Source organism: Cervus canadensis, chromosome 1 (genome assembly GCF_019320065.1).
Source record: "Cervus canadensis isolate Bull #8, Minnesota chromosome 1, ASM1932006v1, whole genome shotgun sequence".
Classification (NCBI taxonomy): domain Eukaryota; kingdom Metazoa; phylum Chordata; class Mammalia; order Artiodactyla; family Cervidae; genus Cervus; species Cervus canadensis.
The window spans coordinates 121535184-121562674 of NC_057386.1; the positions used below are offsets into that span (position 1 = coordinate 121535184).

Sequence of the window (27491 nt, forward strand, 5' to 3'; positions counted from 1 at the left end):
TCCTGGCACACAGTGGGTGCTAAATAGCCAGTGATCCTGTGAGTGGATGCTCTGAGGTGTGTGAGAGGGGCTTGGTGGGTGACGGGGCCTCAGAAAAGGCCTTGCTGAGGAGGCTGCAGTAGATCTGAAACTTGGAGTTGTGGTCAGAGCCTAGAGGGTGTTGTGGGTGGAGGCCTGGGTGTGACCAGAGGCTGGGTGGCCTGTGACCAGAGCCCCAGGAGGGCTGGGGGCCTCTCCCCTCTGTCTCCTTGGAGAATGTCCTTCCTCACCACAGAGAGCCCTGTGCATGAGGACTTAAAAACATCCACGTTGCCTTTGCTTTTGGTGTAATTGAGTTGTTTCTTCTGTCCCTTAGGACTCTTGAGGGTGTGTGCTCAATGAAAGAAGGGCTAACTTTACTTCTATTTTGCCAGGGTAGCTTGGTTCCTGCTGCCCCCTTTCGCCCTTGGGCAAAGCTGCCAGAGCGGATTCTGTTGAGAGCCAGATTTTAACTAGTCCTGCCTTTTCACGTAGCCACACTTTACTGATGGAAACATTTGCTCTGTGTAACGGTGCTCTCAGAAAGCAATTACTGCTTCTAAATGAATCCTAACGTCACTGTCTAAAAAGGTGGCACAGCTTTGTGAATCTAATTGCATGTTTTCTCTCTTTCAGAACTCTTCCTCCAGCTGGAAGTAAGTACCACAGGTCTTCTGGGCTTGCAGGATCTTTGTCAGGGTGGGATCTTGGTCTCCCAACCCAGTGGCCTTTCCTTCATCACCACATAGACATAGGGAAGCCCTGCTGGAAGCCTCTCTTAGGGTTCTGTTTGATGAAAGGACATTTGGTCTCAGCTCAGAAGTTCCATCTGTTTGTTGGTCGGGCAGCCTGTGCTTATCCCAGGGGCTTAGCGGACGGATACTCCCCCTCACTGCCTTCTTGTTGACTGTCAATTCACATTACAGCTGTTCGGGGGTACGTGGTAGAGAACTTACCTGCCAACGCAGGAGATGTGAGAGATGCAGATGTGACCCCTGGGTCAGGAAGGTCCCCTGGAGGAGGGAATGGCAACCCACTCCAGTATTCTTGCCTGGAGAATCCCATGTACAGAGAAGCCTGGTGGGCTGTGGTCCACGGGGTCATAAAGAGTCGGCCATGGCTGAAGCAAATTAGCACGCATGCACGCACTGAATTATAATGGCCTAATAATTGGTTATATTGGTCCTCAAAGCAACCAGATCTCCGAATCAGCTCAGATTGATCCCTCTGAAACTCGGGATGGGAGGGAAAGACTGATTAAGATCTTTGACTCAGCAGATGTCTGAGTGCTGGTCCCGTGTGAGGCGCAGAGCTGCAGGCAGTGATGAGGGCCAAATCTTGGGTGATGTGCTTGCTCCTAGGGGGCCAGTGTGTGTGTGGCGGAGCCGGAGGGTGGGGGGGTGGTCATGGTTTCTCAGAGCTGCGTTATTGGAGACTGAAGTCAGCACAAGCACACACAGTCATGACCTTAAGATCGTGAGGGTTACACAATCCACAGCCGTACCCGCCAGGAGTCCCCTTGTTCTTCACTTCAGGCAGTGATGAGATTGGGAAAGTAGATGCTTATGCATTTTTTTTACTTAGTATACTTTTACTTAGTATAATTACTTAGTATAATATATAACTTAGTATAATTTACTTAGTATAAACTTAGTGTTTGAGTGTCTCTTGGGGTTCAGTCACCTGATAAGTGATCTTGTCCTCTTGTTGGTCTTTATCTTACTGTTAGATCTTACCTTACTGTAAGCATCAAAAAATAGGGTAACTCAGGCTGTCTTGACTTGGTATCTTATAACTCATCTTGAATATAGGTATTTCATCTGGAATATACTATTTTCCTTCAAAGTTGTGTCTTCAAAAGAGTTTATTTACTGTTTTTGAGAAAGTTATGTTTTGTTTCCACATACAAGCCACAAAGTATAAGATGTGGAAGAGAGGAAATACCTGATTACAAGGGAGGGTTTTCATAAAAAACCAGAAGTTGTGTGGTTCAGTTTCATGCATGCATTGGAAAGCTTGCTCCCAGACACCCCGTACTGCACGTTGGTGTGTGACTGCTGCTGTCTTTCTTATTTCTAGAAAAGGTATTTTCTTTGTGCTTGCGCACAGAACAAGGCTTTGTGTTCAGACCCTGGCTCCCAGGGTCATATAGCCACAACCTGTGTTTCTCTTTTGCTTAGACTGAACAAGTGGAAAGAAATTACATCAAAGAAAAGAAGGCGGCAGTGAAAGAATTTGAAGACAAGAAGGTTGAGCTGAAAGAGAACCTGATTGCTGAGCTAGAGGAAAAGAAGAAAATGATTGAAAATGAAAAGCTAACGATGGAACTGACTGGAGGTACGAAAATGATTGAAAATGAAACGCTAACGATGGAAGTGACTGGAGGTGCGAGAGCACCACAGAGCAGGATCCAGGGCAGTCTGAGGGGGTCTTCGAGGGAGGGAGGCACTCCAGTGCTGAGTCCTGCCAGCTCCTCATCATCAGGGCAGAGTGAGCTGAAAGGGGGGCGGAGGGGCGGTCTTTGACGTGGCAGGTCGGAGTTATAGCTCTGTCTTGTATTGGCTGTGTGACTTTAGTCAAGCCACTTAACCTCTCTGAGCCTGTTTTCCCCTCTATAAAATGAGGCTGATCATACCTCATCCCGCAAAACTGATTAGAAATATGAGTGCCTAGTATAGGGCCCTGTACATAACAGGTGTTGGGTAAATTAAATGGTAGACCTTTAACAGTGACTGCAGCATCAGGCTTCTGCTTTATTTATCAAAATTCCTGGGTCAGCTGTCATTCCAGTCTTGCTTATTTTCACAAATTACTCAGCCAAGTTCCTCTGTGCTGGTGGGAATCCTTCTGTTTGTTTTTTTTTTCTTTCTACCTTCATTATGGAAAAGGCATTGTCTTAACTTTGACCTGACTGTGAGAACAGAGGCTTTGGCTATATCATCTGTGCTGTTAGATCCCTTTGCCCCAGGTGTTACTGTGAATATTTCAGCAGGGGTAGCTGAACTGAGCTGTTCTCCTGTGAAGCTAGTAAAGTTACGTTAGACTTGGAGCCAGTCCCTCCCTGGCCTTCTAGGATTCAGTTGTCTGCATATGGGAACCCAGCAGGTTTGAGGGAGAAGCAATATGGGCTGCTTCTTCTGTTGCCATATGAGACAATGACTCTGAGAAGGATACAGGATGGGAATTGGCTTGAACTAGCTGTTTTGGAACTTGGCAAAATTTCCATCAGCAAATACTGAAGGCACGTCAGTGGCGAGTTTGTCACTTGGATGTGTAAATGGCATGCCTTCTGCACACCCCCAGATTTACCCTTATAATCATGTTCAGAAGGTCCTGGGGCTCTGGCATGTCTCATTTTTGCCGAGTGCTGTAGAAAGACCTTGTTTTTATGTAAGTCCTCGGGGCTGATTTTGAAGCTAAAAGTAACAGTTTAGAGCTTTATTTCCCCTTTGGTATTTCTGGTGCTGTTAGCCAACACGGCCCTCCCCCTGACATGGACTTTTAGCGCCAGTCCTCACGACACACCAGTGATATTGTGGTTGTGTCTAAAGTAGGGGTCTGGCTCTTGAAAAATCTCTTCTAATATCTTCCTCATTGAAAGACTTGGCAAAAGGAATGAATTCCTTGAAGACCACTGACTGCAGCTCAGAAATATGTCTTGGTGAGAATGGATGCTATATAAAACAGCATCTTCAGAACAGCACCGGCTTGTTCTTGTTGAGGCGCTTTTTTGATTAAACTGGGAGCACAGTGGTGCCTTGTCCGGTCCCAGTCTGCGTGGCTGTGTTCTGACCTGCACACCCTCTTCTCTGACGTGGGTCTGGCGGCATTGACGCCTCATCGATCCCCGCTAGCGCCACCAGATGCTTGGAGCCTTCATTAGGCGGGTGGGAAACATTGTCAGTTTACAGCCGCTCCCTTTCCATCTGTGGGGAAGGCTGTCAGCCCCTCACCTGTGATTTGGCATCCTAAATATTGACAGGCAATAGTCATTGTTGGGCCAGACTGTTTTACAGCCGGAATTTTAACGGGGACAGGAGGCATCCTCGGTGACTTAAGAGGCCGAGCCTGCCAGGGTAGAAAAGACAAATAAGTGCAGGGAAATCATTTGTGACTCAGTAAAACAGACTACAGGAGTGCTTAAAGCCGGCCGTGGGCATTAAAGATACCGATGTCCTTCCTCAAGCCATTTGGTACCCTTGGCATGGAAAGCACTGCCAAGGTAATGATGGAGTGTCTGAAGAGAACGCACTGGAGCTAGAAGGGTAATGAGCGTTTCCACAGATGGTGCTGCCATGGTGTTGGCTTAAAGGCCCGGCTGCCTTCCTCCTGCTGAGTGACTGATTTCACCTCTGTGGATTGATGCCCAATATCAGTGCTGCCTCGCTCTGCCCAGAAAAGATGCTTCTTAAAATTTCCTTTTCTGGTTCAACATGAAGAGCTCTTGAAAAACAAAATAGAGTGCGGGTCCGATGAGAAACTCAAACCAAATAACCCGTTGGAAGACGGGCGTTCCCGGTGAAGTGCTCTATCTGAGCAGGACTTCAGCCTTTACAGCCCTCCATGGGAAATGGTGGGACATTCTCTAGGCTGTGTGAACCACTGGTGGAGAACTTGGGACAGCTGGGTTGTTCAGGCAGGAAGGCATACTGTCTTAAAGAAACTGGGATGCAAGCAGTGATTCCCTCACCCTGAGTGTGGATGTGAGTCACCTGTGGTCTTGATAAAATGCAGATTCTGATTCAGGGGGTCTGGGGCGGAGCCAGTGATCTGCATTTCTAACCACCTCTTTAGGGCCTATGATGCTGTTGGTCAGACCACACTTGGAGGAGTGAAGTTATAGACACAATCACCCCCAAGTGTGAGTTTTCTCTGCAGTTGAGACCAAAGTTATAAGTAACCGCAATAATTAATGAGACCTTCGTGAGCTGGAAAACGTGTGGGGGCTTTATCTTTCTTTCTTTGTGTGTCCCCTTCCTACCTTAGGCCAGCTGTCTTTTCTCCTGCCTGCTGATAGACCACTAACCACCACTTCATCTTCTTTTTTAAGTTCATGCCTCACCAGGGGCGTCTTCCAACCAACCTGCAGGCCCCTGTGGAAGCTTTTCATGACCTCAGTAAAGCCTGTGAGGTTCCTTAGAGGATACTGGATTCGCGACGGGAGCCATGAGTAATGATAACATCAAGTAGGAGCTCTGAGTACTTACCTTGAGCTAGGTGTTATATGAAAATATGAGAACTGCCACTGAAGGCTGACAGGAGTGGATGAACCCCAGCCCTGCCTTGAACTTGCTTCTGTGGTGGGGTTTTGTTGTTTGGCAGGGAGCTGATAGAACCCGCTGTGAGGTCTGATGTGGAGATGGTGCGATGTGCCCCGGGGGGCTGGCACAGAGCAGGCACTGAGGCCTGGTGGAGCTCGAACCCCGTTCAGCCCCTGCAACTCCTTCAACTCGACTTAGCAGGGCAGGCGCGTGGGAGCGGAGCCCTTTGCTCCAAGCGTCCGGGTGAGATGATTCTTCGACTCCAGACATGTTCTGTTAACCACCACATGACACTGACTCCAGAAACCCTCCGAACTCCTGTGGCACTGAGTGCTTCACAGAATGAGCGGCCCGGAAGGTCTGTGTCCTCAAGGGGTGTGTTCTCATAGTTACAAGACTGACATGGTTTCCGTGCCTTCCTCAGTGTGAGGTGGTTCTGATAGAGGAGTGTCCTAAATAAATGAAGGTAAAGATGTGTCAGGCTGCTTTCTAGTGGCAAAGAAACTTTACAAGACTTATGTGGTTGTAGTGATGCAGGAGGGGGTTCACACAACACAGGCCAGATGCCAGTGAGCAGGGACCCTTGGAAGTCAGAAGAGGCTCCAAACAAACGGCTTGGGAGAGAGGACGGAAGAGGGAACCTGGATTTGGGGTGGGGTGGGCTCGTCCCCCAGACGTTCTTTTCTGGTGCTGCCATTGTGGAATCCAAGCGTTGTGGGGGCTTCATCGGTTTACACTTGGAATGCAACTTCTGTATTGTGGGCTGCTGGCCTAATGGAGATCAGTCCCTTCACTCCTACCCAGTTTTACTATGGAAGACCTGATCTTGATTTTCATCCTCCCTGCCCATCTCTTACAGGCACCCATTTATAGTCACCATGCAGCCTGGGTTTGTGACGTTGCCAGTAGAAAGGGGTGCCTGGGGTTTGCCCCGGGCCTTCATTCCAGCCCCTGGTTTGGGGGTAACTGCCCGTCTGCCACAGTGTTGACCCTGCTGTGGCTTTTCTGTCGGAGACGACGCTGTTTCCTGCTCGAGTGGCCATACTCTGAGATCTGAGTTTCAGTCCCAGAAGTTTGTCTTTTGTCAGAGCCCTTGGGACCCCTGGTTAAACCCAGGAGACTGATGTAAACCCAGCCTATTGATTCTGGTGAGAAATAGAATTTCCAGATCAGCTCAGACCTGGGTGGTCAGCACCTCTCATCTTTCTATGAGAAATCGTCTGTGGAAGCCAACCATGCAAACCTTGGTGGGACTGGAGCAAAGTGAGTTAAGTAAACAGTCTTACTGTGTCGTTTCGGACTGTGATGCTTATACATGTTGCTCTTCCCCTTGAGTTACATCCTCCACCTGGACCCTGGGCCAGGACTACTTCCTGCTCACTCACTCTCCTAGACAGTTGTGGGGACATGCTAATTAATTTTAGAGATTTCCTCAGAGCACCTTCCTTATGCTGAAGTAGTCTTTTGGGTAAATTGATTAGGCTAATGCCATGACTAGGTCAGTGAAATGGATTGAGTTTTACCATTGCAGAAGAGAAGTTGATTATGTTTTCTTATCTGTGAGTGATTGGGTGCAGTTATTTTCTTCTGAGTTTTTTGGTTTTGAATGGACCAGCTTATTCCCAGATCTTCTCAGCTCTCCCGCTCCCTGCTTGTTTCCGTCATGTGTCGCCTACCCCTGGAGGGCAGGGCACGCTTGGCTGGAGTCTTGGTGCCTTATCTCTGGTGGTGTTTCATCTTCCAAATTAGGTCTAAATGTTGCAAAGCCTCACAGTTGACAGCAGTTGGCCTTCAAGTTTGTAATTTCTATTGCAGCTGTTTGTGCCATGACTTTTCAGAAAGATCTCTGTATGGTTTTTTCCTGGCTGAGAGCTCGATGATAAAAACTGGCATTGACTAAATTCTAGTTACGCCAGGCACCATGTTGAGGGCTTTATACCTGTCATCTCATGTCATCTTCACAGCACCCTGTAAGGGAAGTGTTACTGGTATTTTCATTTTATAGATGAGGAAACTTGAGATGCAAGAGTATTTACTCAGCCTGCCTGACACGTCACACCTTGCCGCGGGGATTCCCACCCACCCAACCAGTAAGAAACTGGGGGGGGTGGGGTGGCATCTAAGCACAGGGTAAGAGATGTCTTTTAGGGAGACGGCCCCTCACTCTCCCCCGTTATATCCTCTCGGGCCTTGCACGTTGCCGTGGTGGACAGGCCACGTCGAATTCCTTCAGGCTGTCTTGTCAGCTGTTCATGTAGGTGACAGTCACAGATGAACTGGCCCTCAGCATCAGGCTTGACTTCATCTAGTTGTTCTGTGGGAAATCCTGTGCAGCCAGCCCCTGCTGTGTGCCGGAAGTGTGCTCGGCCCTGGGGTGGAGTTGGAGCGACCAGGAGCTTGCTGGAAGGGCTCGTACAGATGCTCTGGTTGCTGGGAAGAAGGCAGGACTTCTCAGAAGCCATAACAGCAGCGGGTGTTGAGCTGGCTCTCGGAGGTGGTTGTGTGTAGGAGTTTCCTGGCAGAAAAGAGGAGGCTGGGCAAGGGACAGCACACAGAGGCTGAAGGCATAAACAGTAAGGTGCCTGTGGGTGACAGGAGAGCTGCAAAGCTCGCACAGAGACTGTGTGCAGGGAGGAGAAGGGGCGGAGGCCAGACGGGAGAAGTGAAGTGCAGTCGCTCAGTCGTGTCCGACTCTTTGCGACCCCATGGACTGTAGCCCACCAGGCTCCTCAGTCCATGGAATTTTTCAGGCAAGAGTACTGGAGTGGGTTGCCATTTCCTTCTCCAGGGGATCTTCCCGACCTAGGGATTGAACCTGGGTCTCTCGCATTGCAGGCAGACGCTTTACCGTCTGAGCCACCAGGGAAGCCGGCATGGCCTTATTCTGTAGCCAAAGCAAGGCATTGATATGTTTCCTGAGAAGAGTGACATGCTGAATGATGTGATTTGTGTCTGAGGAAGAGCCCTTTGACAGAGGCAAGGGTATGAGGAGGGGATGGAGTTGAGAGCTAGTGAAAAGGCAGCATGCGTGAGTGCTAAGTTGGTTTAGTTGTGTCTGACTCTTTGCGACCCCATGGACTGTAGCCCACCAGGCTCCTCTGTCCATGGGATTCTCCAGGCAAGAATAGTGGAGTGGGTTGCCACACCCTCTTCCAGGGGATCTTCCCAACCTGCAGCTCTTAAGTCTCTTAAGTCTCCTGCATTGGCAGGTGGATTCTTTACCACTGGTACCCCCTGGGAGCCCAGTGAAAGGGCAGAACTGCCATTATCTGGATCTGATGTGTGGGTGAAGAAAGTCACAGATGACAGTTGGCTCTGACTGGGGAGGGTGGGTGGTGGAGGAGATGGTCTCAGGGGTGAATCTCAGGGAAGAAGTGGTTCACTCGGAACCTGGAGAAGAATGTGTGGTGGTGTAGGGTGCTGTGCGACAGGGTGGGTGGAGCTGGAGCGAGAACTGACAAGACCTCAGAGCTCACCTGCATCTAAGGAGCAGGCCAGCGAAACGAAGCCCAAGGATGCAAACCAGGAGAGGAGGAGGGACCGTGGGGAGAGACTGTGTGTGAGGTGAGGTGGCCACCATGACAGCCAGTCAAGAGAAGTTGAGGAGGAGGAAACTAGACCTTTACCAGAAGCCTTCAGGGTATCAGTCTGGACAGTCGAGTAGTTAAAAAAGGTTGTAAAATAAAATAATAAGAGTTCAAGTTTGTAAATCTCATGTAAAAATGTTGAGACTGAGGCCAGAGGCCTCTCAAGAGCCTATTACACCACTGGGCTTTGGTTCACTTGCTGTCTGTGGGAAGGGCGGGAATTAGCTGAGACAACCCAGAAGTTCCTTCCAGTCCTAAGTGCCTACTGCTCTGTGGCCTCCTGATTTGAGAGAGGAGGAAGAGGAAAACGCCTAGTTTTTAGGGAGTCAGAGCGAAGCAGCCACAGCTGCAGTGGGAAGCTGCAGGGGGGCTGCCGTTTCTGAGGGGGATGTGTGCTTGGGTCAGCCTTCAGAGTCTCCTGAGCACAGGCCCCTCAGAAGTCATCGGCATCTGACCCACATTCGTGGACTGGACGTCCCTCATGAAACAATTCTGGTGGGGTAGCTCTGGGGCTGACAGTCCTACTGTGGACTCTTGCTGACTTCAGGTGGCAGTTGGATAGCTTTACCTGTTTCATTCTTGCCGTAGATTCCATGGAAGTGAAACCCATCATGACCAGAAAGTTGCGGAGGCGACCGAATGATCCTGTCCCCATCCCAGACAAGAGGAGGAAACCTGCTCCTGATATCCACTCACATCAACCCTTCATCACTCCTTTTCCTTTAGACCACTGAATCCTTTGCTTTTCCTTCTGATAGACTGAAAATGGCCTTTGCGCCACAGGAATTGTCATATTAGGTTGGAAAGCACATATATTTGTCCATGAGATAGAGGGTGGCCGTTTTATGATTGGAATCCTGTCGTTTCTGCTTTGAGTGGGAGCGAGTCGCAGAGAGCAGTCATTTGGAAAGGGACTCTGGGCTCCTTTTACACTCACTTGGAAATTCGGGACAGCTGAAAATTTCATGTGCCCTTGATTTTTCCACTTAGCAAATGAGGACAGTAACTGCCTCTTGTACTTCAGTCACCTGTATCCCCCAAACAGTGGATTGCAAACTGCTGTTCAATTAAAACAAAAAAGAGTTATAGTCAGACATTAAGAAACCCCTCTCATCATAAGAATGGAAAGGGGACGCATGATGGGGGTGTATGTTGTTTCCATCTTCTCGAGGAGATGATAAATAGCCATTTGTACAGAATGGTTTTCTTATTTATCTGCCAAGAGGACAGGGCATGACTTCAGGTCCCTTCATATTCCCAACTGAGAATTGAAGCTGCTAGGCAAGATTATGTATGTGTGTGGAAGTCTCGGATCTTCGGGACAAAAGCACTTCACGAGTGGCAGGTGAGGTTTCTTCCTGTGCCCTGGGCTCTCACTGTTTCTGTAGTTACCTGTGGAGTCTCATTTCACCTTCTTAGCATAGACATTTGTAAGATGGGGGAATTTGGACTCTTAAATACCTGACTCCACCATGTTGAGTAGGAGGATCAGAAAGGTCCGAGAGGCAAACTGTAGGAACATGGTGGAACTTCCTCTCATTTGGTAGATTCTCAAATGCTGGCACCGTCTTGTTGAATTCTGTTTGCTTGGAAACTGTCCTTTTTAGACACATTCCTTTAACTGTCAGTACCCCAGCTCAACTATTTGTTAACAGATGAGCAGATCATGGAGGATCTGAGAACGTTAAATAAGGTACAGTGTGATTTTTTTTTTTATTTATTTGAAAGCTCGGGCCTTATTTTGTTCACATGTTGCTTATGAAATCACTGTGATACCTTTGACACCTTGAGTTGCATCTGAAATGATTTTCTCTAAGATTTTTTTGTTGTTTTTCCTACAGCTGAAGTCACCCAAGAGACCAGGTAAGTGCACAATGTTACAGGCATTTGTGCAGCCTTTTTATTGTATTGTTGGAAAAGCATGTGAATGCCTGACAAGGAGTTGTCGTGGTTTTCAAAAATAAAACATTCATCATTTACCTAAGAGCAGTCATCATGAAAACCAAAGGGGACCTTTAAGTTCATCCTCCCCTGATTTTTATTTTTAACCCTGCTATGTTAAAGGTACCTTTGTCTTTTCCTTAGGATTTATTGTAAAAAAGACATATGATCCTTTCCTTTCTTTTGTAGGCATTAGGCATAAGATGTCAGCACAGATCCATTTCTGAAAATGAGATCAGAGGATGTTTCAATGTTGGTCAGTTGGTAGAGTTCAGCACGAGGCATGCTTATCCTGTGGCTTTCACAGGCTGGTTCTAAGGGCCTTTCGGGCTGCTCCCAGTCCCAACTTATAGAAGAGACAGGCCCAATGTTTAGGGTGCTTCCTTCAGAGCAGCACTTAAGGGTCTTTGCTAGGCTGCAAAATAGAACTCTGGACTGGCAAGGCATTTTTTGCTGTTGTTTTTAAACATGGTGATTACTTACACATCCCTCCATGAGCCGAGTCTTATGAAAGGAAACAAGATTCTTCCCACTCTGAATAATTCCCTCCTGAAAGCCACCATGGTCCGGAGAGAGGTCCTGAGTGTCTGAAGGCCTGGTGGGGTGGGTTTGTGAGTAAGTGTGTGAATTTACATGATTTGAACCCATTTTAGTTATCAGCGCTATTAACTTGACTCGATACATACCCCAATAACCTGCTCTATTTCTTAATAAATATTTCTAGACGTGATTTAATTTTTATAAATTTAATGAGATTTTTCTAGTTCTTGCCCATTGGAGCTTCTGATCATCAGTGGTGTTTTAGTCCTACTCTCAGTTAGCCTGCCTGAGTCTCAGGTTTCAGTTTCTCTTCCGTGAGGAGGTTAATCTTTGCCTTGCCTGCTCACAGAGTTGCTTTGAAGATGTGATGTACAAGAATTTTGTTGAATTTCCATTTATTAGAATGGTAAGAACTTGAGGATCATGACTGTTGCCCCCTTATAAATAGCATTTCACTTAAAGCATGTTAGTGGATGGACTAGCATGCTTGTGACACGCTTAGTCATGGGAATATCTCCTCGGTTCCTCCAGCATCCCCGTCCTCTCCCGAACACTTGCCCACCACCCCTGCAGAGTCTCCAGCCCAGAGATTTGAAGCTCGGATAGAAGACGGCAAACTGTACTACGATAAAAGATGGTAAGTTCTATGTGAACATAGGTTACTCATTAGTATCTCGAAAGAACCGTTTGGAAAGAGGGCCAGGGCTGTCTCTAGTTATTATTTCAGAGCATGGCTGCTGCTTAACTAAAGGTGGAGGGACATTAAAAAGTGTGTGGGGAGTCTTGGACTGATGCTGCTTGTTAGATCTCTGAAGGCAGTGTTCCCCAAAACATGTTCTTCTGGTCATGCTGCTGCCACCATACTAGAACCTGCAGGCTTACATCTTTTGTGGTGCCCCTGTAGACTGGGGTCAGGGTTTATGTCCCCCTCTTCCTCCCCTTAACTGTGCCCTCTGCATGCTGAAATTAATAGGGGCTCTGTGGAAGAAAAGATTCTGTGGTCAGGTGAGTGTGGGCAGTGGCTGTGTTAACTAAGATCAGTGGGTTTCATCATTGTGGCACTCCGGGTCTTCTGATACGCTAATGTACACTGAATTGATGAGATGTTACTCAGTACTGCTTATCTGACAAGGTACCCTTTTACACAGGCTGTCCTGGTGGCTCAGTGGTAAAGAATCTGCCTGCCAGTGCAGGAGATGTGGGTTCAATCCCTGGGTTGAGAAGATACCCTGGAGGAGGAAATGGTGACCCACTCTAGTCTTCTTGCCTGGGAAATCCTATGGACAGAGAAGCCTGGTGGGGTCGCAAAAAGTAGGACATGAGTCAGTGACTGAGCGTGCGTGGACCCTTTTACACACCACATCTTGCAGCACAAGTGTTCCAGGGAAAGTACTTGGGAGAGTTGTAGCCTAAAACATTACTAGTTTAGATTGAAGACGGTTTGAAACCTTCAGGCCACCATTGTGGTCATTGGGAAGGAAATAGCAAAACAATATGAAAAACCTTATTCATGCATTTGCTCTTTTTGTAAAGGTTTCCTACTGTGTGCTCTGTGACTGGTTATCTGCTAGATGTCAAGTCAGCTGGACCCTGCCATCCTTTCTTTAAATTCTCAGTTCCTCCTCTTATTCATTGCCCACATGTAGGCACACTGTTGCTCAGGTTAAGTCACGGCGGACGCGTCTTCCTTCTGCCTTTCTACTTGTTTGTAAGGAGAATGTTTCTCTGGGTTATTGTAGGGTCTCTGTAATTGCCATTTATAATGGTTATATAATGTTTTGAGTTTCAGTATTTAAACCAAAATTCTAAAATTAGTTATTATTTTGAATGTTTTGAGGTTTCTTAAAAAAAAAAAAAAAAGCCCCATTGTTAAATGTCTGAAGTTGGTAAAAATGCTCAGAGACCTCGTGGTGCCTGAAGTACAGCAGTTCTGCCCATGAGGTTACAGTGAGTTAACAACCCAGGAGAGGAGGAAGGCGGGATCTGTCTGTTAGCCTGATCTTGGTGACTTCTGCCCCTGTCATTTGATTGTTCAGTGTCCTTCTAAAAGGCCAGCTGTGTTGTTTTCTAGGGTTGCTTGTCAGAACACAAGCACCACTAGATGGCAGGCCCCGACAACTCAACACATCAAGGGGCAAAATAAGATGAAAAATGTTTCTAATAATGAAAACCAAATAACCTTTAAAGATCAAGCGCACACATAAGAACCGTCTTCAAAGATGATGAGATTTATCACTAACATCTTTACGAATCTGTGAGTCCTAAAGCCCTGTGATATTTCAGATGATGTTCATTTTGTCATTGCGTCACTGTCTTCCTCCTCCTACGGCTTAGTCCTCAGATTTACGAGATATGAAAACGCAGTAAAATAAAACTCTTTGTTTTTCTGAAGAAAGGATCCACAGTGATGGGGGTTTCACAGTGTAGACCGTGGTCAGGTGGGATGTGTCCAACCACCTAAGTGTTTGGAAGGAATTTCACTGTCTTTCTCCCAGTGGCAGCAGAGATCTGTCAAGTGTCTGGGAGCATCTGATAATTTCAGTGACTTTCAAGTTGCTTACTCTGTTGTTAAGTATGATGACTGTTGTTTTCTGCATTCTTTGTGTTCCTCTTCTGTGGCCTTGCTGGTCAGAGTTCACGTCACATCTGCTGAGAGAGAGCCCCTCCCTTTCTGCTGAATCTGGAAAGTGTGTTTGCCAGAATCCTGGCTGGCACACTCCCAGTGCAGGACTGGCCTCTCACGTCTCATCAGGCTCCTGATGTTTGGCTCTGTGTCCTTGTCAGTTTGGAGGTTCTCTTTCTTCCTTCTTTCTCAGTAGTCCTGGCCTGTGGCTGAGAGATCAGCTGAATTACTTTCTGCTCTTGCCGGTGGCGTGAAGTATTTTGGTGAAACAGTATTTCTGGCAAAACACATTTCATTGAGTTTTAAATGACTTGAGCACAATGAGTGTGATTTGGGCTGCCCATCTTGGCCTGAATGCTCATTTATCAGGCTACGTTTCACTTGGGAAGATGAGCGTCTGCCCTTGCCTCTGGGTACACTGCTTTTAAGATATTTTATGTCCTGCTGGAGGTTTTCCTCACGTTTTGATTTGTACTAATGACCCTCCTTAGAAAGCACTGTGAAAGTAGCTGAGATTTTAAGGTGACTCATTGATGGTGCCTGTGCCGGTGGACTTTATTTTCTCTCCTCACCTTAAATCTGGGGCTGCTGAAGTGAATCCAGTGAGAGCACCTCTTGCATGGGTAGATATAACCCTCTGGCCTGGCTGTTATTAATAACTCAAAACAGTGACTCTTTTTTCACTTTTAATTGGAGGATAATTGCTTTACAGTGTTGGTTGATTTCTGCTGTACAGCACCTTGTATCAGCTGTAAGTGTACGTATGTCCCCTCCCTCGTGAGCCTCCCACCCACCCCCACCTCCCCAGCAGTGCCTCTTTACAGCTGAAATTGGGACTCCTTGCAATCCTGTGATTGTAACATGGCATTCGTTTTTTGGGGGAAATAAAACAATATCAGGATTCCCAGGAGGATACAAAATTAAATTAATTCTACCCCTTCTCTGCCCCACTTTTTGACCCACCTTCTAAAGGAATTGCTTTCTTTAATAATAGTAGTGGTGGTTCTAGTTCATTGGGTTTAATAGTAGAGGCAAAACTTTAAGGACTTAATTGTAGCGATTCCCCCAGGTCAGAATTTCCATTAGTAATAAGGTCAATTTGATGTTTGGGGCTTGTTCTCTGAGGCTATTTAAAATATTTTTTCAGCAGAGATGAGTTGTAGCTTATCAAACAACTTAATTGGTTTAAAAAAAAAAAAAGGATACATTTTTGCTAATTTAACTCAATTTTTGTTGCTTTTTTTTTTAACATTCTTTGAACATATTTTGAATTTTCCACTATTATTAATATTTAGAATTAGCAAGTAAATTTGTATGGTAAGGTTGCCATATACTTTCTGATTTCATCTTGAAAACTTACCCCTCCCACCACCCACTATGTATGAGCACTTCAATTTCTGAGGACTTGTTTTTTCCCAGAGAATTTGGGTAATTAATAGATTTGATATCCAGGGATGGTGGTTCCCCAAGACCACTTTGTGTTGCGAGAGAACCCCCCAGAGGTCTCAGAGCCTCTGCTTCAGAAGGACTTGGGAGTCAGCTCGTTTGGGAAACAGTGCTGGCCAGCTCTGCTGTGGAGCATACGGTAGGCAGGGGAGCATGTGAGCAGTGGTGGGCATTCAAGCCGCCACGGTTCAGAGACCCCAGAGCAGGCAGGTTTGAGAGGTGGCCAGTTATGTAAGTCCTAGACCGCTTCCCAGGCTTACCAGACCAGATTGCATTTACTCCTGATATCTACTTTAAAGCCAGGCCGGTGTGTTGGCATTTGGATGCTGAGTGGATTGGAAGGAAGATACAGTGCATCCCAGGACAGCTGTTGTGACTCTCTCCCAGAACTGTCTTTAACAGATATTAAGACATAATTTGTGACATTAAGTTTTCTTCTTACCATTTTTTGGTTACTTTGGTATTTTCCAGTATTGTGGCTCATAAGAAAGTACAGTATGCTTTTTAATACAAGTAATGGGGCTTCCCTGGTGGTTCAGACAGTAAAGAATCTGCCTACAATGCAAGAGACTCAGGTTCGATCCCTGGGTCGGGAAGATCCCCTGGAGAAGGAAATGGCAACCCACTCCAGTATTCTTGCCTGAAGAATTCCATGGACAGAGGAGCCTGGTGGCCTACAGTCCATGGGATTGCAAAGAGTCGGATATGACTGAGTGACTAATGCTTTCACACTTTTTTACCTATTTATTCTGAAAAGAAGAAAACCATGTGATGAAAGAAATATCATTCTTTTCTGAGGTTTTTGTCTTATATTTTGGTGAAATTTTAATATATATTTAATAGACATTTTAATATATAAGCTTACCTGGTTTTATTCTGTGTATATGATACACAGGTAACACACATTATGTTGTATTATGCGCCCAGGGACATAATGGATGAAGCTTTTTTCTTGACTTAGCAGTATATTGAGCACATTTCACACTAGTTATATATTTCTATACCACACCCACCCATGACCTTTCTTTATTAAAGTATTTAGAGAGTAGTATCAGGGTGACTTGAGGCTAGTTGCTTGTTGTTTTGTGTTTTTTTATCTCTTTAATAACTCATAATCCCCATAGAGTAGCTGTGAATATTCTCCCCTTTTGTTTTTATTCTAACCATTACTCACAACTTTACCATTTACACAGGATGGTTGGCTTAGATGTGGGAGGAAAACTCAGGTTTGAGTTTTGCCGTGAACCAGTTCACCCTTTCCTTATGTGCTGTAATGTTAACATATTTAGCATTATGGAGGTCCCCTGACCCAGTTTACCAGCTAATCCCTGGCCAAAAGCAACTTTAAAGCTGAGTCTAAACCAGTGTTGCTGTTCTAATTGAATCTATGATTCTATTTCTTTTAATAGTGTTCTCAGGAAATAAATTGACTTGGAAACTTGAGTTTTCAGCTAAGTAGCGCGTTAAAGAGTGCTTAGAACCTTGATTGAAAAAAGCCCATTTGGGTGTGAAGTGAAAGTGAAAGTCGCTCAGTTGTGTCCAGCTCTTTGCAACCCCATGGACTATATAGTCCTTGGAATTCTTCAGGCCAGAATACTGCAGTGGGTAGCCGTTCCCTTCTCCAGGGGATCACCCCAACCCAGGGATAGAACCCAGGTCTCGCACATTGCAGGTAGATTCTTTACCAGCTGAGCTACAGGGAAGCCCTTGTGGGCGTGAAGTGCCTCCTTAGCTGTGATTTCCTGGCAGTGGATTATTTCCTTGTACCAGCAAAACAGAGTCTGTCTTCTTCCCCAGCAGAAATCGTGGTAAGATGGCAATGCTTTGCCGGGAGATGCATTTTGGTGGAAGCTACATGAGTTGGTGGGTCTGTCTGTTAAGTCAACTCTGCGCAGTCAGAATGAATCAGAGGTTACATTCTTGACTGTACTGGACTGGCCCAGGCCAGAGTTGCCGGCAGCACCTCTGCTGATGTTTCTAGCTCTGGTCACACAGCAGCTGCTTCTTCCCCTTGTGGCAGCTGTTATTGACTCATTTGTGCTTTGGCCCTGGTTTCCTCACTTTCATCCTTGGCCTTGTCCCTGAACTTGTAGAAGAAAGTGAAGATGTTCCTGCACTACAGGCCAAGAGAATAGATGAAAGGGGGAGGGTCTGGTCTTTCCTCCGTCTGTTCTCCCAACTGACCCAGGGCAAAGTTAGGTACCTTTCGGTCCAAGTCTAATGCTCAGAACTTCACCTGAGTTAGACTTGGCAGGTGTGAGTATTTAATAGTCACTGCCACTATATTCAAAGCTCCTGACAGCAGAGACCCTGTGGCCTTGTTGGCTGTCTGCCTCCACCCTCCAGGGTGGCCAGTGATACAGTGAGTGGATAATGAGTATTTGTTGAATGAGCAATCAGAATAAGGGCTGAATTTGGCCTGTTGTCTTGTTGAAAAAGGCAGGCCAAATTTACTTATTTTCTATTTGTTATCTGAAAAAATAGAAAATAATGGAACAGTGTGTTCAAGCCCGTCTATTCATTTTGTCCACCCTCACTCCTCAGTGTTTTGGGGATGGAGATAGAGAGTGGGGACATAGGTTTTACTTGAAAAATTATAATTTACTTTTTGAAATGGGTCAGTTCAGTTCAGTTGCTCAGTCGTGTCCGACTCTTTGTGACCCCATGAACCGCAGCATGCCAGGCCTTCCTGTCCATCACCAACTCCCGGAGCCAACCCAAGCTCATGTCCATTGAGTCGGTGATGCCATCCAACCATCTCATCCTCTGTCATCCCCTTCTCCTGCCCTCAATCTTTCCCAGCATCAGGGTCTTATTCAGATGAGTCAGCTCTTTGCATCAGGTGGCCAAAGTATTGGTGTTTCAGCTTCAACATCAGTTCTTCCAATGAACATCCAGGACTGATCTCCTTTAGATTGTTGGATCTCCTTGCTGTTCAAGGGACTCTCAAGAGTCTTCTCCAATACCACAGTTCAAAGGCATCAATTCTTAGGCACTCAGCTTTCTTCATAGTCCAACTCTCACATCCATACATGACTACTGGAAAAATCATAGCCTTGACTAGATGGACCTTTGTTGGCAAAGTAATCTCTCTGCTTTTCAATATGCTCTCTAGATTAGTCATGACTTTCCTTCCAAGGAGCAAGCGTCTTTTAATTTCATAGCTGCGATCACCATCTGCAGTGATTTTGGAGCCCCAAAAAATAAAGTCTGCCACTGTTTCCACTGTTTCCCCATCTATTTGCCATGAAGTGATGGGACCAGATGCCATGTTCTTAGTTTTCTGAATGTTGAGCTTTAAGCCAACTTTTTGACTCTCCTCTTTCAATTTCATCAAGAGGCTCTTTAGTTCTTCACTTTCTGCCATAAGGGTGGTGTCATCTGCATATCTGAGGTTGTTGATATTCTTCCCGGCAATCTTGATTTCCAGCTTGTGCTTCATCCAGACCAGTATTTGTCATGATGTACTCTGCGTATAAGTTAAATAAGCAGGGTGACAGTATACAGCCGTGATGTACTCCTTTTCCTATTTGGAACCAGTCTGTTGTTCCATGTCCAGTTCTAACTGTTGCTTCCTGACCTGCGTACAGGTTTCTCAAGAGGCAGGTCAGGTTGTCTGGTATCCTCCAGTCTTTCAGAATTTTCCAGTGTTTATTGTGATCCAGACAGTCAAAGGCTTTGGCATAGTCAATAAAGCACAAATAGATGTTTTTCTGGAACTCTCTTGCTTTTTCAGTGATCCAGCGGATGTGGGCAATTTGGTCTCTGGTTCCCTTGCCTTTTCTAAAACCAGCTTGAACATCTGAAAGTTCATGGTTCACGTATTGCTGAAGCCTGGCTTGGAGAATTTTGAGCATTACTTTACTAGTGTGTGAGATGAGTGCAATTGTGCGGTAGTTTGAGCATTCTTTGACATTTCCTTTCTTTGGGATTGGAATGAAAACTGACCTTTTCCAGTCCTGTGGCCACTGCTGAGTTTCCATATTTACTGACATATTGAGTGCAACAGCATCATCTTTTAGGATTTGAAATAGCTCAGCTGGAATTCCATCAGCTCCACTAGTGAACTGGGTCACATAGTCTTAAATAAAAAACTAAATACAGAGTTGGTTTTCCAGGCCTTTCCTTGGCCCCCTTTTCCATTCTGCAGTGGGACCAAGAATGTAGATTTTAGACTTAGAAGATTAGGAGGTTGCCTAATCTAAGGATGGAAGCATTGAAATTAAACCTGAAATCCAGGCTGTTCCTCAAATATAAATTAAGACTCCTTTAATTAGTTTTTTGTTGTAGTATTTTTTTCGTCTTCCCTCCTTTTCTTCATTTATTTATTACTTTCTTAAATTTGTGCCAGTACTTACATACTTAAAATTTTTAAGAGGGTAAAGTGAAAGTGAAGTGAAAGTTGCTCAGTTGTGTCTGACTCTTTGCAACCCTGTCGACTATACAGTCCATGGAATTCTCCAGCTCAGAATACTGAAGTGGGTAGCCTTTCCCTTCTCCAGGGGATCTTCCCAACGTAGGGATCGAACCCAGGTCTCCCACATTGCAGGTGGATTCTTTACCAGCTAAGCCACAAGGGAAGCCCTTATGTTAAATATTCTTACCCAAAAAGAAAAAAAAAAAGCTACAAAACTATAGTTATAATAAAGAGGGTGGGAGGAAACTTTGGGAGGAGACAGATGTTTATGACTGGTGGTGATGATTTCATGGGTATGTACTTATGCTCAAACTCACTGATTTGTGTACATTGAATATATACCACATTTCACATGTCAATCACATCTCAAAAAAGTGGTTAAAAAAATAAGTGTATGTCTTGTTTCTGGCAGGTACCATAAGAGCCAGGCCATCTATCTGGAGTCAAAGGACAACCAGAAACTGAGCTGTGTGATCAGCTCTGTTGGAGCCAACGAAGTAAGGACTGAACTCCCTCACCCTTTAGGAGTGCAAAATGGGACAAACCTGCAGTGCAAGCACCACCAAGAAAGTACAGTGGAATCACTGTATTGTATGTAGGCTAGATTCGAAAGATAGCACTTTCAGGCAGAAATTGCACATATTGCTCTTGAAAATCTCTTACTTTGTATGACTACAGTATATGCGGGTTTGTATATTCCTTGTGATTGTGGACTTCCTACAGAGTAGTTGAGTTGGGCACCACTCAGATAGACTGCAGGAAGGAACACAAGGCAAGTCGGTTTGCTCTCTGCACGTTCAAATCATGCCACTTTTTAAGGAAACAATCCACTGAGGATGGGACTTGCCTGTGGAGCCAGCTCGTCTTTGTTGTTCTCTCTCTCGGGCTCTCATGGGTACTCAGATTTGTTTCTCTGAGGATCTGACAAGACACCTGGCACACAGTAAGTGCTCAGTAAATGGGTGGTGGTCTAATCTGACCCACATGCCACTCCTCGCCTGGTGTCTCTCTAATCCTGCATGTCCTGCTGTGCTTCTGAGCAAGGAGATGCTAGGCTCATATCTTCAGGGACTGGTCTCCTCCAGTTACTCTTGTAGGATGGGGGCTGGTTGAAAGTCAGCTCAGAGGGTCATACTCTAGGACGATGGGACTGGCCTGTGAGTTCTCCTGCTGGCCCTTCATTAGCAGGGTGTCAGCAGTGTGTAACTGGGTATTGTTAGTAGTCAAAAAACAGTTTAAAACTTTAATAGCTGGTTTGGCAGCTTGATCTTTTATCAGTCTACAAATGTCTGCAAAGAAATTGATTTTTATGTGTCTACCCTCCAACTTATTCGTGCCAGTGCACAGTAAATCTAATGAAGCTGGATTATGAAATAACTTAAGCCTATTCTATTTTCCCAGCCTCCTGAATTGAAAATGCCCTCCAATGTGACTAGTTTGCAGAATGATTGTTTACTTAGTAGTTACGGAGAGCCTACCAGATAAATGAATGTCATTTTTCTGTAGGCTTGGGATCTGTGTGTCATCCCAAGCCAAGTCAGTACAGGGCATCTCAGAAGCCTACTGTTCCCTGGCAGTAGGCTTTGCAATTTCACAGCAGAGCACATGTGCCTGGCCCTATGGGCCACTGTACAAGGCGCATGTGACTTCCTGGTACCTGAACCTAACTTCAGAACCTGTGCTGTGACACCTCAGGACTTTTCAGGAAAATAGAAATGCAAGTTAGGTTTTTGCTTTTTCTTTTGAAGATTGTCACCCTTTGACAAGAGCATCAGCGAGGTCTGACAAGGGAACAGTGAGACTGAGACATGTCTCCTGGAGGGGAGAAGCCTCAGTGCATTGGAGCCTTGCAACTCTGGCAATGGGGAAACTTCTCAATTCTTGGAAATATTTCAGCTCATTTTTTTAGGTCAAATCCTAAGCGACACTGAAGCTACTTGGCTGCTGCATAACTTGACCATGGGCAGATTTGGTGCCTGGGTCGTGGGTCTGGGCATGTTGGTGACTGCCTGCTAGTTCAGCCCTCCTTGGAGTCAGTTTTCAGTTTAAAATGGTTCTACAAGGTCCTTTAGAAGCTTGGCTTCATGTGAGGTCTTTATGTTTAAACCAGTGTACTTGACTAAAGTCTTTGTGTTGTTAAATAATCACAGTAAGGAAATTGAGATGAAACTGAAAATAGTCTGTGTGTCGTCCCCCCGCAACCCCCACTCCCTGCTGGATCAGATGGTAAAGAATCTATCTGCAATGCAGGAGACCTGGGTTCGATCCCTGGGTCAGGAAGATCCCCTGGAGAAGGGAATGGCTACTCACTCCAGTATTCTTGCCTGGAAAATTCCATGGACTGAGGAGCCTGGCCAGCTATAGTCTGTAGGGTTGCAAGGAGTTGGACGTGACTGAGTGACTTTTTTGAATAAGCTTTTTTAAAACCTGAAAAATGAATGGGGGAAAGAGGAGAGAGATCTGTGAACTTGCACTTGCATATATGGTGAGATGCAGATCTTTAAAAGACTTACATTACACTTTTATCTCCATCTGATTGCATGTTAGGTACGTGGTTGAGAGAACGGGTGAGAACAAGAGTCAGGTGCTGTGGTTTACTGAGGAAGAGCAGAGGGCCTTGATGTTGTGTGCCAGGGTTTCCATCAGACAAGTGGACTCGGCCGTGCTCTTCTGTAACGCAGGGATGATGCCAGTACTTACTTCTGAGGGTTTTTCTGAGAATGAAGGAGCTCAGCTTGGTCATCGCAGTGCCTGGCCCCCAGGAATTCCTCCCTCAGGTGGGATGGGTGATGGAGGGGTAGCTCTCCTTCCCCTACCTGGCTGCAGGATGCTGTGTACTGAGTGCCCCTGGCAGCTCTGGCAGGCCGCCTGCTGGAAGAGTTCTTTTTCAGTTCTGTAGAAGAATACACCTGCCCTGTCCAGTGCCAGACGTCTGATCGCATCTGTGGGAGAATGATAACGATCAGGAGAGAAGGACTGTCTTAAGCTAATTTTGCCTTCTCAGCATCCTAATTGGACATTCACTCACTTACAGGCATTTTTGTTGTTGTTGTTGTTGTTAAGTTTTCTATCCTTTCTTGTTATGACCATTAGCCGTAATTGCCAGGAAACTAGAGTTCTGGAAGGCTGTAACATGAAAGTCCCTTGGGGCAAGGAAAATATTTTCCTATTTGATTAGGAGTTTGTTTATCAATATGTGTGTCTTAATATTGCTAATGCTGTAATCAAACCAAACCAGAAAGAGTCCTTAAGATGGAGGCAGAAATGAAAAAGAAACTCAGGATCACTGCTTTCTGTTTTTGTACTCAAAGTTGTAAAAGAGATGACTGGAAGAAATGAGTTCAAGGGCGGATGCCTGCTGTCTGCAGTAGAGGCCAGAGGTCAAGGAGGTGCCTGTGAAGGCCTCTTGGGTTGACAGGAAGAGGTTGCCAGCTCTGTGCTGACACCTAGTTCATGCAGACATCCCTGTGCTCTGAAACATGTGTCCCTCAGTACTGGCCTCTCATCCTGTTTCTTTTCCTTCTCCCCCACAGATCTGGGTGAGGAAGACAAGCGACAGCACCAAGATGAGGATTTACTTGGGCCAGCTTCAGCGTGGGCTCTTTGTGATCCGCCGGAGGTCAGCGGCTTGATGTTCTCCAGTATTCTTCTTCCCTCGACCCCTTTTCTGGAATGGTTTTTGGTTTTGTTTTGTTTTCTTAATAGAAAATTTTTAACTTGGGAATGGCTCCTTGGCCTTAGCAGATCGAGAACACTATGGTGGATTCTGCAAGGCATTCTGGTGGCCAGTCCCATCCCGCCTTGCATCATTCTTTCCCTGCGTCGACTTCTTCCAGTCGTCCGTCACCCTGAGACTGTTGTACTCTCCGGAGCGTTGGGAGTTGGCTTTACCAATTTTCTTTTTTTTTGCTTATCCTTTGTCTTTTTTTTTTTTTCTCTTTTAAAGCCGCCTCTGATTTGAAGGGACAGTTCTCTCTATTATCTGTAGGTCTGTCTTCCATGGCGAGGAGCAGAAAGGGTACCCTCTGCAATGCGTTTTCACCTTTTGAATCCAATCAGTGGATCACGTAGGTCCCTTCCTTGTCGAGTGCAGTTCGCTGCTTCCCCAGAAGCTTGGGGCAGAGGTCCTAGCAGAAGGAGAGTCATTCTCCGGACTCAGCCTTCTTGGAGAAACGAATGTCTTATGTTACGTCTGTGTGTGCCACCCGTTCCATTGTCTGAAAGACAGGAAAATTCACATGGGAGACAACGTGCACTGCAGTAAACGGGGCCGGGGCAGGGAGAGTGTTTCATATTCATAAAGTGCTGAAGGTACCATATTTCAAATGTTGTTTAAGGCAAGTGGTTTATTCACACAGATTTATTCTAGCTCAGTCTGGAACACAAAGTGATCATTTCAGAAATTTTAGCGTGTAGTTCACTGCTGTCTCCTGCTCCCAAGTAGATGAGGTGGTCCCTGCTGCCAGCTGATGATTGGGTTGTCTGTGGTCGGTGGGGAGGTGAGATAGATGGTGGAGTCATCAGTGATCTGTACGCTCTAACTCGGATCACACTCTTGTTGCTGATGCCAGTGTTTCACCTTGGCCATTCCAAACCCATGAAATCTTGTCAGCTCCCAGGAGCTCTGGCCCAGGTTGGAGACGAAGAAGGCTGTGACTGCCGTTAAACCTACACTCTCCCTAAATGAATCCTGATGAAACAGCCTGCCCTGCTCACGTTCCTTCACTCTCCAAATTGGACAGATGACTTACTGGCTGATTGTTTGCTTTAATATTCTTGTTGCCATCTTAAGATGTTAAAGTATTTGGGTCAAGTATTAGCCTCTCTGAGCAATCAGTAGACGTGATGCATCCTAGGAAACCTTTGTAAGCAATTCCCTTGGTCTCAAGTGATTGTCTTCGTGTTATCTCTTGATACACATGTCCCAAAGTAGGTTGCGGAGCTGTGAGGACAAGTAGATTACCTTTTCCAGAGTCCTGGCTTCAACAGAGACCAAACCTTAGTGACCCAGAGTAAAGGCTTGTACAGGTACATTTGAGTTTTAATTTATAATCCAGTTTTTCTCTCATTGTCTTCTGGTGTTGGAGTCTCATTTAGAAAACAGGATAAATGACGTCATTTATCAGAAGTTGCCTGGGCGTTCTGAGTTTCTTTACTGCCTTCCAGCCTCCCACGGTGATTTTTACAATAGTGAACCAGATCTGCACTAAACAGGGCCTTCACCTTTTATTTTTTCTTGGCAACCTTTGCTGTAAGGGCGGCCCTCTCTTGGCTGAATTTTTGCTGTGGTGTGTGTCACTTCCCATAATATCAGGGAGCTCTTTGTTATCCCCTTGCACACTGTGCTGGAAATTTATTTAGATGTATTTTGTGTGTGTTGCCATCAAACATGGTTTAAAAAATTTTTTTTTTTTTCTTTTTTTAATGATTGTCTTGTCTTCCTACCACTGCTCTAGAGTTTCTTTGGGGGAGTGGTGGTGGTTCTTTGTATTGATAACAATTTTTAAGCATTGGAGCAGCAGCAGCTCACCTTGTTTTCTGGCCTTGCCTGGTGGTTCCTTTGTGCTTTCATGAAAAGATTAGTGATTTGAAGACCAGACACTTTATCCTTTTCTCTTCTGTAAATTGGAGGATGTTTGAGGCCATGCTTCAGCATGGACTCCACCACACTTCTACCTTCTCCTCAGTATTCCCACAACCCTTAACAGTTATGATGTAGTGAGAATGGGGGAAACCATGTGGTCCACTTGGGACATGGCACAGTAAATTATGCTCCTGATCCTGGCAGATTTGCTTTTTATTGAGTCACTCCAGAGATGAAGAGTCAGCAGTTCTGCCCGTCAGATAGACCCCTATGGTTGGTGACCAGGGAGGGAAGACCCCCTTTGCTAGGAGATAGAGGTGCTTTTATGGTGGGCAAAGTCAAACAAGACAAGGAAAAAACAGATTCTGAGCTTCCTAGAATAAGAGGGGCCTGGCTCTTAGCCCAGGTGGTTATTCTTCTTCCAAAAGGCCTTTATCTCATCAGGGCACCAGATAAATTCCCAGATTCAAACTATTTCCTGCAAGTGGTACTTGGATAAAGTTTGGTCCAGACAATTCCAATCAATAACCTATACATATGTTAATCTGATCAAGAACCTGTGTGTGTGTTACTGTGTTCAAGAAGCTGTATGTGTGTGATCCTGATCAAGAACCTGTACACGTGTTTTGTTCGAGGCATCAGCCTCAAGTGTTACCTGCAGTGTTTGCTGCGGGGGTGTCCTAATATTTATTTTACCTCCACCTAGGAGTTGTGTGTCTCCCTCACCTCCCTCTCTAAGCCAGTGTCCTCTTGAACAGTTTCCAGATTTCTGTAGCCATACCAAAGCCAGGATATTTTCCTTGATTTGGATACCAGTATTTATAGAAGTCTAACTACCTAAGTTTTTTTTTTAAAGAAATTCTAACTGGGGCCAGTAGAAGATCCCAGAAGCTGATCTGCAAATCAAGCTACTTGTATTGGTGTGTGAGACCCTGTGTTTAGGATTGGGTGACTTTTCTAAGAGAAATATGGGGGGTGGGATGGAATGGGTTTGGTTGCAATGTTTTTTTTTTTAACCTAACTTGACTGGGTGGGGGGTGGGGAGGGGGATTCTATTTTTTACAATATTTTTGTTTTTTATTTTCTATTAACATTTCCTTTTACCCTTGAATTTTTACTAAAATTCCTCCTGATAAAAAAAACCTTGTTTCTAATCTGGGAATTTGAAATCTCGGTACTTAATGTTACACCATTTTTTTCCAAAGAGTTTAAACCACTTTAATACCAGAACATGGCAAAAAATAATAATAACTTACAGCCATTTCAAGCAGTTGGTGGGCTTTTTTTTTATACAATAACATCATTAACTGGTACATTAAATGTTCTGAGAGGTGAATGTAACAAGTAGAGGGTTTTATTTTTTTTTCTTTAAATGACAATAAACTTTCAAAGAGAAAACCTGCACGTAATCTGTGTGACATCCATTGATTGCCTAAATGATTAAAATTTATTTTAGGTTTTCCCTTCAGTGGTCATGGGGGGGAAGGAAGTCGGAGAAGAGGGAGGGACCTCCTAGTCATTAGCTTGCTGAAGGGTTAGATATGCGTGATGTCCAAGATGAACTCCCAGGTCTATAAAGAGCCAGTCTACAGTTGTCAACCCTTAAGTGTAGCCAGCTAAGCTGTCTTCTGGTCGGAAAGGATAGAAGAACCTGATTAAAAATGGAGTAAATACAGTTGACCTAAGGTAGGAAAGGCCTTAAGGTAAACTGGTCTGATGAGGAGGCTGCTGTTCATTGAGAACTCGAGAGCAGTACTTGCCAATCTCACCAAAAAAGATGGTGTTTCTACAGCTCCCTGGTGGGGGGGGGCGGTAACGTGGTGAGGCCGCTTTCTGCCCCTGGGGGCCCGTGCGCTCACAGCCCAGTTGTGCTTGTAACACCCATTGGGAAGGGCTGCTCCACACTTGGGATAATGGAGAAGGGCAGTCACAATCTGAATAATTTTTTATTGTTATCGTAACATTCGTAGAACTCATTGAAAACGACCCTGATGCTGGGAAAGATTGAAGGCTCAAGGAGAAGGGGGCGGCAGAGGAAGAGATGGTTGGATGGCATCACCGACTCAGTGGACAT

General features: G+C 45.5%; 1 protein-coding gene across 2 annotated transcripts in view; it reads left to right on the forward strand.

Moving 5' to 3' along the window:
* The window catches only part of SUDS3 (SDS3 homolog, SIN3A corepressor complex component), a 36246-nt gene extending 9428 nt beyond the window's left edge, over nucleotides 1-26818 (forward strand). For both annotated transcript variants that reach the window (XM_043440255.1, XM_043440245.1), the window contains 8 exons: nucleotides 655-674; nucleotides 2199-2355; nucleotides 9455-9550; nucleotides 10498-10559; nucleotides 10708-10729; nucleotides 11879-11984; nucleotides 20246-20330; nucleotides 23367-26818. In XM_043440255.1, coding sequence (XP_043296190.1) covers nucleotides 655-674; nucleotides 2199-2355; nucleotides 9455-9550; nucleotides 10498-10559; nucleotides 10708-10729; nucleotides 11879-11984; nucleotides 20246-20330; nucleotides 23367-23465 — 647 coding nt within the window. In that variant the 3' untranslated portion in view covers nucleotides 23466-26818. The remainder of the gene's footprint in view (nucleotides 1-654; nucleotides 675-2198; nucleotides 2356-9454; nucleotides 9551-10497; nucleotides 10560-10707; nucleotides 10730-11878; nucleotides 11985-20245; nucleotides 20331-23366) is intronic.
* Nucleotides 26819-27491: the final 673 nt, after the last annotated feature.